The following is a 13,026-nucleotide window of genomic DNA, read 5'->3' as shown; positions in this document are numbered from 1 at the left end:
TTCCTCCCTTTGCACAAATGCTCAGCCATTTCCAACACACCCAAAATGCAGCATTAAGAGCGTCGTCAACCAGTGCAGCGGGTTGTCAATCTAGTTCTACTGCAGAAGAAATGTCAAACCAATCACACTCTCAGTCCTATTCATTAACCTCCTGGCCCGTCGTGGTTGCCAAGGCAAACCTCCACCCTGGTTACTAGAGTCCAGCTGGACGTGAAGCAATGGGGGTGTAATGGGCGGAGGGCAACTGCTTTTCCTTTGGGAAATTTATGAGAAGAGATGGAGCCGTGAACAGAACACCACAGTGTAGAAGAAAGAGAGAGATGTGGGAAAGGATCGGTGAGGACTTATCTTGTAGATGGAAGCAGAGGAGATGAAAGAACCAATGGTAACTGGGAAGGGGGTGACCCGAAGGTGCTTGAGCAGAATTTCTCTCCTCAATCACGGGAACAGGCATGCTTACCCTACTGTGGCCTCAGAGGCAATGAACTTGTGACAGCTTAGAAAACGCAGGTGGAAGCTTAATGGATAGGACTGGAGGTCACCGAGTTAGGACCAGTTAGTTGTACACATGCACGATGAACTAAGTGGTTTAGGCTGTCCTGGAAGCGAGCGTCTGCTGCGTGGGTGTCACTACCCCTGCCTGGCCTTGAGTATCTGGGCTAACTCTCACATGGGACCCAGAATGACCACTGCTGGTCAGAGGGGAGTACCAGACCCCAGGGACACGCCCACCTGTCAAGTGGGATGCCAGGATCTTCAGTGACAGGACATTTGAGCAGAACACAAGTTTAAAGCCCTCAGGAGCAGGCAGGCTGACCTCTCAGAAGAGGGCCTCCAGACCACAGGGCAGAGCCTCTCCCACGTAGGCGTTAATCTCTGATGTCTGAGATGTTTTCAAGGTTCTACTTGTCAAATGGGAAACTTCTCAGGAAGTAAATAGAAAATTATACCTAGACACCAAGACTCAGTATTTACATTTATCGAGAAAGTTCAAAAACACAAAATTCTGAAGAGGATTTTTAAAAAACCCGTTCCTGTCACAGTTAAGTAAAATAATGTATTCTTTGAAAAAAATTAGAATAACGTTTCAAAATGGAAAGAACCTTAGACACCGTCCAACTCATCCTGGTCCCTCTGATGATGAAAAAATTGAGGATCTAAATAAGATTTGGCCAAATCGTTTCCCAGAATGAGATTCAATTCTGACCCAAGATAAACCAACTCTCTGAAGTGCAAGAGAAAATGAATTAAAACTAACTTTATCATACTGGGCAGAAACAAAATACGACCAGTGCAGGAATTAATGATCTTTAAGCTGCCTAATGTCCTTTGTAAAACAAGGGAGGGGATGAAAAATAAACAAAATAAGGAGCTTTCTAAGGAAATGCAAATGGTTACCACCAGATACAGTAATTCACTATCTCCGGTCATCCTGGCCACCTGGTGTTTTCAATAAAGAAACATGATGACTTAAGAATCCATTTGAATTACTACCAGAGTATCTGCATGTTAATGCAATTCAAGGTACACAGCCTGGTTTTCTCTTACGACCAAGAATTGTTTTTAACTGAAATTAATAGGTTTGTCTCTTGATGATATTTTAAGATCAGACTTAGATTAAGCTTTGTTTCTCCCACATAACCTCCCACTTGCTACTTTAGAGGAACCAAAAAGCCACCAGAATCACAAATTAAGATGTGAAGTGGCCACGACTCAGACAGCACGGGACCAACGTCCAACCTCTCAATCCACTCCCTCAAATCTTGGTCCCTGCGGGGACCCCTGGGGCACTGTCGCCTGGATCAAGCCTGCAGACCTCATGCCTGGGGTCCTTCTGGCCTTGCAGCCAGGGGCTGGGGGTCTTGTCGCTCAGCCAGGCTCACAATCCTCCTGGTGTCCAACCCGCTGTTGCCAGGCTCAGGGGAAGCTGCTATGTCTTGGACCAAAGCAGGATCGCTTTGGTCCCCGGAAACCAGGTGGGAAGCAGTGAGAAGGCACAGGGGTAGGGCCCAAAAGCTGAGGTCAGGTCATGGACCAAGGTCATGGAGCGTGGACACAGGCTGGGTGCTTGGGGGGTGACGGGGCCACGTGGCGCCAGGTGGGGCAGAGAGCAGCCTCACCCCGGTGCTGCCCCATCCAAATCTGACAAGGGGCGGGTCTCAAGTTCAGGATGGCAAACAAAAGGAAGGCACTTGATACGTGCCCTTACTCCACTCCCCACAGGAGGCGTCACCAGCACCGACCGGCCTCTCCTTCCCCCTGGGTCAAGACATGGCCTCAGACCTCAACACAGGCTGCAGACGAAAACCACGAATTCTTGAAACTGGCAAATAAGCTGAAACCCACGTGCCAGCCCTTTGTCACTGCCCTTCAGACTGTTCTTGCGGGTTTCGGGTATCACCTGGTTAAATGGCCGGGGTGGGTGGTTTCCGGACACAAAAGGAGAAAAGGCAGCTATGCTATCAGGCCGTTCACCAACCATACAGTTGCCCCAGACCTGATTCCTTCTCCCACTGATGCTGCGACAACCCAGGCATCTTCCTTTATGGGCCAGGACTCCTGGAGGAATCACACAATTAAGATTAACACCCTTTCCCTCCCAGGGGAGCCTGTTTCTAGGACCTCCTCCGGTCCCAAAGCTTGCCATTTGTATGATCCTTGTTCCCATGTTACCCAGACACATCCTTCCTTCTTTATATAGGGTCCCCCTAATCCCACAAGGCCAGATACTGGACCATACCCAGTATCTGTTATACACACAAATTAAATCCATCCCTGTGCCCTGCAGCCCTTGGAAAGCCATACAGATGGAACGGTTAGGTTTTATCCATCCTGGTTTAGTGGTGAATCCAGGGCTGCTGCACCTCACAGCCAGTGACCTGGTCAGATCCCCACCCCCCCAGGAGGACACAACCGAATTCAGTTCCACCAGAAGTGTGTGGAAGGAAAACAATAAGGGGTCTGACACCCCAGCCCCTGTGGAGTTTCCCTCGTTTCTAACGTTTTCTGACTAATGAAACAGGAAACCGCACAGCAGTGCCTGCAAGGCTGGCTTTGCTGGCCCTCAGGCTGAAGGGAAACGTCGAGTGAAGCTGCTCACAGGAGCGACCAGAAATCACCCCCATCGTATTTCATGACGTTTTTCATCCTCTCAGTATGAGTTTTTTTCATTCCAAGTGATTTCATTTTGTGTTAGCAACAGTTTAAAACCATGCTGCCAGAAACACTGGGCTAGGTCACCTGCAGCTGAAACATATGAGCAGAAAAAAGAACAAATTGGATACACAGCTGCTGTCTTCTCTTTCTATATATCAGCAGTTTCCAATGCGCTAAGGGCCAATCAAGCATCTCACCAGCAAGAAACCCACAGAAACCCAACTGGGTTCAGGTAAATGGACCACCCTCGGTCTGGTGAGCTACAGAAAAGAGCATCTATTTTCCATGGGCCAACGTCACTAGATTAATATACTTCTTACAAAAGTGGTACAAGTTCCTATGGTAGAGAAAAATGTTCCTCATACTCCCAGACACTTCTACCCCTATGGAATAATTCTTTTAACACGCCCTTCTGGAATACATAAGGAGGGAGCGGGGGCTGTCTCTCCAAACCACACTCAGTAGACTCAGGTGACAGTATTTTCTCAACCAAAATCGGGACACATGGTCTGAGAACAGGCTTTAACTGACGGGAAGTCAACTGCTGGCCATCTCTGAGAAGTAGGCACGGGTATCAGGCAGTCCTGAACACTTCATACTCAACTGGAACCACTGAGAACATGCTTAATTCTGCCTCAGACTTCTGGACAGGAATAAACTGTATTTATAGTGACCAAACGTCAAGCAATTCATTCTGTGTTTAAGCCACTACCCAAGGACATCAAGAAATAAATCTAACGGGGAAAAAATCCTCACTGCTTAATGCATTCTAAAAATCTCATTTTTACGGAAATTAAACCCAAGTGTATGGGTTGGCCACAAGAACAAAGACATCAGCAATGGGTGTTTACATTCCTGTAAACACCCGATGTCCCCAGTCTGGACACCCATGGGATGACCTTCTTCCATCACTGAGAGATGTCTCTAGAAAGGGGTCCCCATTTGGTTCCAGGGAAACGACATGTGGGGGACCCACAGGGCAGGGCCAGCAGATGAACTCCTGATCCTGTCCCAAGGACAAGTGACGGGAGAGAGCACGGGCCCCTCTGCCAAGTAAGCTGTTACTTGAGATATACAGGCAACGAGCTCCCAGGCTCCCAGATGTACAGGCAACTCTCCCAGCTTCCCAGGCTCCATTTTCCACATCTGTAAAATGGGACCTGGACCCGCTGTCTGAAGAGAGATGTTGGGAGAGTCTCATCAGGTAACAAGAGGCACAAGTGAAGGTCACCTCCCAGCAGCTTTCATTGATCGTACACCTACTGTGTGCTAGGCTCTCTGCACGGCACTTACTGTCCTCACAGCAACGTGCAAACTCGCTGCTATTAGCCTCTTGTCACAGATGGAAAAACTGAGGCTCAGAGAGGCTCACCAACTGGTTCAGGGCCACAGAGCGCACTGGGGCCCAGTCCTGGTCTGACAACCCAGGTTCGCCGGGCTGCCAACTGGGGGTGGGGTGTGGGAGAGGGAATGAGGCGGATCCTCAGAGGCCAGGCGCACCCGTCAGCCCTGGGGGTGGGCTGAACCTCCCTGGACCACGCTCCATCGTGCGTGTCATCAACGACACATTCCAGTTGTTAAGAAAAATGACTCCAAACTTGGAAGCCAGCCAAACAATTTCTGCAGGTCTTGTCAATATCACACTCTGCCCTAGAGAAGGGTTGGCAAATTACGGCGATGGCTCAAATGGCCTGTTGCCCTTTTCTGTAAAAAGGGTTTTCCCGGAACCCGCCACACCCGTTCATCCACGTGTGGTCCGGTGCTGCTTTAGCAGAGCTTGGTGCCAGAGCTGAGTTAGTTGTTACAGAGATCAACAGATGCCTACAAAACCTGAAATATTTACGCTCTCCCGTTGCAGAAAAAGACCGCTTTTCTGTAATCCTTTTGACCCTGGCCTAAGGGTCATCTGACATCTCAGGAAGGTCTTGTTTTCACCTATTCACTATTGACTGGGATCCAGTCTCAGTATGATTAGATGTTAACTTGTAGAAAATAGAAAAGGTGCAAATTATTTTTTATTAGTAGCGAAGCAAATGATTTCTATAGGAAGAAAAAAGAACCTCAAAGGTTATGAATTATCTGTCCTGTTTAACTAGTATTAACCTGTTTTATATCTAACTTTGCAATCTTATTCCAGCCTCCTTACCCCACTGACTGGACATCGGTTTCTCGTATTTTCCTCCATTCAACAAGCCTTACCATCCTGCTGGTGTGTTCAGTGTGTACTTATGCACAAATTACACTTTTAGCTTTTTGAAAAATCATACTTTGTCGAACACCTGCCTGGCCATGGTTAGCAAAGAAGCTTCTGGACCACACAACATTCTCAAGAGGCAGCACACGGCAGCAGCAAACCGGTACCTTGGTGTCCTGGCGGCTACGGGAAGCCAGGGTGATCTGCCTGGCCAGCTTCAGGGCTTCTATCCGCATGATGGCAAACTCTAACTCCTCCTGCCGGAGGGGTGGGAAATGAGCAAACCGCAGGGGAAATGCACCGAGACAGGACGGAAATGTTTTCCACATCCAAGAAACGAATGTGCCACGTGAACGTGTCATGACAGGTACTCGGGGAAACATACGCGCTGGCTTTCTTTCACAATTAACACCTCAGCAGATCATGAAATAAGTGTCTCATTTCCTTTTTTTTTTTTTTTAAATCACCCTTTGGGATGTCTGGCGGGAAGTATGACACAAATACGAAATAATTTTTAAAATGGGATCAGAATTTTTAATGCACTGTTCTTTCAATTTCTCTCCTTTTGTTCATTTCATGTCAAGTCGGCCAACAATTTCCACGAGCGGATTTGCATATCTCAAATGACTATTAACAATCTCTCTTAAGTTTTTGCTCTGAACATCCCAGTCTAGAGGGTATCAAATTGAGCTGTCAAATTTAAAGCACAGACTGTAGACAATTGTTTTGGTGCCAGATACAAGACCTGAGTCCAGATGTTATCTCAACAGGGGTCTGAGATAACCTTGTATACATAAACAGCCTGGCTCCATGGTGAGCTAATACCCTTGGTTCCATGAATAAATCAGAGAAACTGCTTTTGGGGCTATCAAAACTTCTAAAAAATGACTGCTTCGGTCCATTTTCCAAATTGAAATACAAATGGTTTGTTCCACATGTAATGGCACGATTTATAGCACTCTGGCGTCCTGGGTAAAGACCACCACATATATCTGTCTTTGAGGGGAAGCTATTCCATCTGGAACATTCTCAGCAATGCTCCATTAAATCCTGCCTCATTGCATTTGGAGTTCGGAGGTTCATTCTCTACTGAGGTTTTGACAAACTCCCCAAAGGTCACACGTGGGCTACAAACCTGAAGTTTCTGAGCAAATACTGGGGGGTTCTTTTCTGCTAAGTCGGGTTCCAGATAGTCAAGCGCACCACAGAGAGAGGCTGGATGAGCTAGCCTGCTGAGGAGGGCATCAGCAGAGGCAAAGGAGCCCTCAGGAGCTGTCTGAAGGCCGGCAGAGGAGGACACAGAGGAAAAATAGAGGAGAGCAGAGTGATATCGGTTCCAAGCAAGGACCACCCATCTATTGGCTGGACATCTCTGCCTTAAGGCTGAAGAGAGTATCAGTTAGGTGCCAATACGTTCCTTTTCATCTGGACTAATTCCCACATGCTGATCATGGGCATCGTGAGATGGGCAGGCCCAACCCGCTCCCTAAAAGCACAGCCTTAGGTGCCCTCTCCACCCCCGTGTCACCCTCACTCCATAACCAGTCGCTAGGAGGAAAGCTACCCTTTACTTATTCACTTGAGAACCTCAGTGGGTAGGAGACAAGGTAGGTGATGGGGTTTCTAAACGTAAGTCATCAAGAACATACTTTCCATTGTAAACATCCAAAGGAAGGTTTGGTAAAGGTCATTTTCTAAATAATGGAAAGATGACCTCAAACTGGTAGATCAGAAAGACTTCCAAATCAGAAGGCAAAGGCTGCGGAAGTCGAATCACGCATGAGTCCTTCATAGTATCTATTTGAGAGACAGCCTAGGTCCCGTCTGGACTCTCTTTTTGCTCACTATTATTTTCCCAGTATCCACCTGCCAGACATACAGTAGGTGCTAAATAAATACTTGATGCGTGAGATAAATGAATGTCTACTCATCTGGAGCAATAAAGCAACACGCCAAGTCAATGGCCTCATACCCTCTTGGGGATTGCTAGGGGGAAGTAAAAATAGAAAAACAGAATTGGCCAGAAGGGTGATCGATTTTAGACGTGTGGGGCGCGTGGGTGAGGCCTTCAGCTCAGGTCTATTCGCTCTGCAGGTCCCACAGGGGTTGGGAGGGAAGAGGTATAAGTCCTGGTCTATAAACAGGAGGGACTTCCCATCACCAAAGCCCAGGAGAACCAACTGTTCCTCAAAAGGAGAGTGTTTCCTGATCTACCGTACTCTGCCCTCTGCCAAAGAGGACAGAGGAGCAGAGTACAGACTGATGGCAGCTCAAAAACCAACAGTCCAGCCTGAAGGGTCTAGAAGTGGAAAATGAATAACCCTGAAGGCAAATAAAGCACTTAGGTGAGAACTGCAAAACCACATTGGTGAGGACGGAGAGACCTTCTCTCATCATTATGGGGTGGGGTCTCCTAGGCTGGCTTCTCTGGCGGGATAGGGGGATAGGGACCCACATCAGGTCCCAGGGGAGTGTTGCTCTGAAGGCCTGGCCCGAGTGGTGACAGAACCCAGCTGACCCAGGGCTCACCCGCAGTGATCTCGGGCCCCTCCAACCCCACTTACAATTTCGATCACTTCTGAGGCGGTGCCCAAGGCCATGGCCTCCAGCTCTTTCTGGGAGGATTTCTCTGGCACCTGCAAGTGTGGCTCCTGGCTGGGGGCCAGCCCTCGTGCAACGGGATGCTGGATCTTTGCCCCGGCGTTCACAAGGGCTTCAGTCTCCTCAAAACTGGAGCTAAGGAAGCAAAGCGCATCGTTAGAGGCTGCACTGGAAACCCCACTGAAATTAGCCAGGATGCCCCGACTAACAGAGCAAGCGATCCCAGACTCCCAAGGTTATATTCCCCGAGGAACACGGGCAGGGCTTAGGTGACCAAGGGGTCCGTTGGCTGGATAGAGGGTGGTCCAGCCCCACGTAAGAGCCTGCTGACAACGGACAGCCAGAAGCACAGATGCCACTGGCTAAGGGTACGAGCTCTGGAGGTAAGCAGACGGCCGACCCCTTGACTGTGCACCTTGGCGGGAGGGATTAGGTACTGTAACTCTGTGAAGATCGAATGAGATGCTGCCTGCACCTGAAGCGCTCGACACAGTGCCAGTCATAAGGCGCCATTACTGCTGTTACAATAACATCCTCATCTCGTTCCCACCACCCTGAGCAGATTCCGGAGTAGGTATGGGAAGTCATAGCAAGAGCGTTCACTCCTACTCAGTGAAAGCGGCAGGTAGGAGAGGACAGGAAGGTCCCAGTGTTAGCATGATACCCCCCCCCCCCCACCCAATCCAGCACCACACAGCTCAGAACAGGAGCCTGACAAATGCTTGCATTCACATCCATATGAGTAATAAACGTTTAACAGAACTTCATTTGTGCCAGGCCCTGCGACAAGTGCTTTCCTTACAGCATCTCAGTTTACTCCTCCTTTTGGCTATTTGAACAGGTACCCCTACCCCTATCCCAAGGGGCACCTCAATTCATCTTCAAAAAATCCCTACAGGATCAATTTTATTATTACTCTCACTTTACACGTGAGGAAACTGCAGCCCAGGAGGGTCAAGTAACTCGCATCAGGTCATACAACCAGCAGGGGCTGGGAGTGGGATTCGGGCGCTGAAGCCTCCCCACGGGACAACTTACACAATAAAGCGGGGTGCACCGGCAGGTGATGGGAGGGGCTCCCGCTCTCAGCAGTTAAAGGGTGCTACCTTAGTCCAAAGGGCAGCCCGTGACAAACCCACTGCATCTGTGCCCGTGTGGACACAGGGAGATGGGATTGTGGGCTGCCTGAGTGTGTGCAAATGAATGGCGTTCAGGAGAGCAGGGCAGGTGCTCTGAGGCCTGGGGACCTCCGCCCCGGGGTGTAACTCTCTCAACATGGAAGTCGTACCCTGAACACGGCGTCGGGGACTCCGACATCCGGACGGGGGGAGACTTGACCGGGCTCTCCTGAGAAGTGTCAAACATAAGGTACAAGGCCTGCTTCTTCGGGGTGTCGTCGTCCTGCTGCAGGGATCAAAGTCACACGTCAGCTCGGATGCAGTGGCCTAAACACGCTACAGAGACGAAAACCAGAGCGCTCTTCAATGGGGACAGATAACTCATCAGGGAGAAGCCTTCATTTCTCTCCAGCCACCCGGAAGAGAGGAGAAAGCGGCGCTGGCTAAGAGAGAGGAGAGGAGGACCGGAGGGAAGAGGAAAGTGTAGGAAGAAAGTGGGACCGCCTGCAGTTGGGAACATTTCCGGGGGGGGAATGCAATGGTGTTGGTGTGTTACATGCTGCTCAGCCCATCGGCATTTAGGGGCCATCCTCTCTGGATGGGCAACCATGCTGGCCACCAAGGATAAACAGAGGGGTAGGCGAGACCCCCGTCCGGGCGTGGGCCACAGTTGAATGGGGGAGACGGGCATGACGCCCCATTGTGATGAACGCCACCAACAAGGTTCACTGACTTACAGCAGATGTGGTTTAGAAACAGCAACACCCCATCTATGAATGATGCAAAGAAAGAGAGATAAGAGCAACGTGTCTGGGCTGCTGAGTGTCGCACAGGCCCTCCTGGGCATCTCCACACCTCTGGGGGCATCTCTGGACAACAGCAGTACAAGAGGTCATGTCCAGGACCAAATGCCGCAGCAGCAGCACATGTTAAGCCAGGGAAGACAGGTGCATCATGACAACTCAAAATGAAAAAGAGATGCGGGAAAGGCTTACTGCCCAAAGGGACAATTTTCAGTTCTAGGAAGCAATTAATCTGAAGAAACCAGATAACGGCACACCTTAGACACCACCAAACCACTCCCTCCACCTGTTTGAAAAGAAATCTCTTGACGAGTTCCTTCTCAGTCTAGGAAGTAATTCTGCAGGGAGCCTAACAGCATCCTATCATTTTTCTCCCTGAAAATGGCATCTGAAGTGGATTGAGACAAACCTCAACTCCCCCAGTCCCAGTTCACCAAACTGACAGGATGGGAGAGCAAGTTCCCTGCTGGCTGAAGGCAGAAGAACTTACAGGTAAGGAGGAACCAATTTTCTCCATATATTCGATTTCATAGGAGTTTCTGTAATCCAACTCTGCAAAAGAAACAGAAGGAGAGGTGAGTGCCAGAGGGGGGAGGGGGAGTGAAAAGTTTGGGGCTGGGCAGGTGGGGTCCGGAACAAGGCTTTAAGCTTTCTGAGAATGTCCACTGACTGAGATTTCTGATATGACCAAAAGGGGGGGCTCGACTCAGCTATTTTCAGACAACTGGTAAACCCCTTACCGTAAAGGGGCTTCTGCCATTTGGGAGCCTGAGAGAGTTCCAAGAGAATTAAATGTCATGACCAAGCACAGATTTGACTGGGGAAAGATCTGAGCATTTTGCACAGAGTTTTCAGATCAGACAGTGTGTACACTGTGGGTGTTGCTTCTCTGTAAGTCTCACGTGCGATACATGGAACCTTCCCAAGTCCTGGTGACATTTTGGAACTGGACCCACAGTTGCCCATCCAGTTGTTGGAAGCAAGGGAAGAACAGTGCTGCTGTAAGAGAAGCTTTGCGAGTTGTCTAGAATGCTTCCCAAAATTCTTCCAGTGCCAACAGGGCCGGTCCAAATCAAATGTTCAGCTGCAAAGACTATTAAAGTCCAATTTGATGGAAAGATGACCTATTACAAATTGACCAGAGACTTTAGGCTGCAAAGAAAACTCCAGATACTCTCACTGGACACCTGATCACAGGAATGGAGACAGTTTTGTGGATTAATGACCAGAAGGACCTCGTGCATCCTGAAGGCCCTGACTTGTGCATCACTTGGGAAGAATGGAGACTAAGCCAAACCATATGCTGGGCAGGAACTCAGAGTGTCTGTAACCGTCGTGTGAATCTGTCCCTAGGGTCTGCCTCAACCGAAGACGAAGAAGCATTCGTTTACTAAGACTTACTATCTTTCAAAGGCAGCGGACAGTGAAGGACAAAGTGATTTCTAGGCCCACTTCTAGACCTGTCACTTTCCGCGTGCAGGACCCCAGAACTATCATTTTATTGCTCTACTAATAGACTGTCTAATAGAAAAGATAATAGTGAATCAGCTGCTTCCTCCTCCAAGGTATTACTATTGCCAAGGCATGATTTAACCCTAAATTATTTCACAGAAACCACACCCCCGCACACCCCACAATGCCACAGAGCACCTGGGATGCACGGAATAAGCTGAGGCCACCGTGGAGGTTTTCTAGGCCCTGGGGCCCCGCGTCAGTGCCGGCTCTGGTTACCAGCTCTCCTCAGTGTCCCACCTGGAATCTGAGCTCGTTTCCGGGCAGCAGATCTGGGGGAGTTTCAGATCACTGAGCTCATTCATCTGCCTTCTTTCCTACCTGCCAAGAGGGTCTCAGACCTTTTGAGAAAACATCTTACTGAACTTGGTTTTCAAAAATCCCATTCCCCTGCCTTAAATTCTAACCCTTAGAGGGTAGGCTTGGAGAGGGGAGCCATGTCCAATTTTAGCCCCATTTTTCAACTACGCCACACGCAGCAGGCAGGCCAGGAAGGGTAACGCCAGTTATACCAAATGGCTCAACATCTTTACAAATGAGAGAAGAGGCCGCTCACTAAAGCACGTGCTGCCCCGAGCTGAAGAGGCCAGAAGTTTTGTTTTATTTTGATTTTCTGGCTGCACCGTGCGGCTTGCGGGATCTTAGTTCCCCGGCCAGGGATCGAACCCGGGCCCACTGCAGTGAAAGCGAGGAGTCCTAGCCACTGGACCGCCAGGAAATTCCCCCGAAGTTATTTTTAATGGGTCCTGTCGTTCTGAAGGCAAGGGGCCTGTGTTTCCATCTGACTCTCATGGCTGGAGCTTTGCTGGGGGACCGAAGGAGCCTGGGTAGAAGCCGGAAGGATGCAACCGAGTCCCGATTGCCACTGCCAGGATCAGGGAAGCCAACTCCCTGACTTCTCTAGGCCCATCGACTTATCCATAAATGGAGCTCAAAGCGCATACATCTTGCAGGGTAAAATGATTTGATGTAAGATGAAAAGCCCCACAGCTGGTCACGCAAAGGTAAGGGACTGTGACCAGGTCTGTTACTGCTCTTTGCTAATATTTCTGAAACTTTTAACGTAAGTGATGAGAGGAGACAAGCCTTTTGGAAGGGGACAAAGACACTGCTCCAACTTCCTTGGGTGGCCCTTCTACATGCCTGTAGTGTGACAACAACGGTGCCCACCACTGAAGACCAGGTTAGGCTCCTGAGAAGGACACCCCTTCTCTATTGTATGCAAGAGGAGGTGCTGGTGCAGCTGTGTGTAGAGGGAGACAGGGTGACCAGCAATGGCCATCCAGACCTTCGAATCTAAAGCAAATACTCCCTCAGGGTCTCAGACCAGAGCTAAGAGGTTTCGGAGGCTCTGTCGTCCAGTGGTTCCTAAACTTTCCATCTCTGGGGATCACATGCACAAGGTTTTCTCTCACGGCACCATGTTTCAATAGATTGCTCCAGAAAAGGGCATTTGCTAAGCAAGCACTCACAGAAAAATGTTTATAATTTTGCCAATCTGAGGTTTAAATCAATGAGAGAGTATCAGTGTCACCACAGTGAGCTGATATGATTACAGCCCCCAAGCATGCGGTTTTAAACTAGCTGGGCATCTTTCTAACCCAGCTCCACAGGTTTTCTGAAATATTAAGACAACTTGAAT

The 13,026-nt window shown here is 49.3% G+C and overlaps 1 protein-coding gene across 11 annotated transcripts in view; it reads right to left on the bottom strand.

The window, feature by feature from the left end:
* TACC2 (transforming acidic coiled-coil containing protein 2) overlaps positions 1 to 13,026 on the bottom strand; it is a 206,824-nt gene that overhangs the window by 15,795 nt on the left and 178,003 nt on the right. For 8 of the 11 annotated variants that reach the window (XM_060125889.1, XM_060125887.1, XM_060125898.1 and 5 more), the window contains 5 exons: positions 10,363 to 10,424; positions 9,240 to 9,355; positions 7,915 to 8,086; positions 6,486 to 6,626; positions 5,518 to 5,607 (listed from right to left, as the gene is read on the bottom strand). In XM_060125889.1, the coding sequence (XP_059981872.1) occupies positions 5,518 to 5,607; positions 6,486 to 6,626; positions 7,915 to 8,086; positions 9,240 to 9,355; positions 10,363 to 10,424 (581 nt within the window). The remainder of the gene's footprint in view (positions 1 to 5,517; positions 5,608 to 6,485; positions 6,627 to 7,914; positions 8,087 to 9,239; positions 9,356 to 10,362; positions 10,425 to 13,026) is intronic. The other 3 variants (XM_060125894.1, XM_060125896.1, XM_060125897.1) reach the window with 1 other exon arrangement.

The sequence above is a fragment of the Lagenorhynchus albirostris genome, chromosome 16, assembly GCF_949774975.1.
Source record: "Lagenorhynchus albirostris chromosome 16, mLagAlb1.1, whole genome shotgun sequence".
NCBI lineage: Eukaryota > Metazoa > Chordata > Mammalia > Artiodactyla > Delphinidae > Lagenorhynchus > Lagenorhynchus albirostris.
The sequence above is the reverse complement of the archived record's forward strand: the minus strand, read 5'-3'. Positions and strand labels throughout refer to the sequence as shown.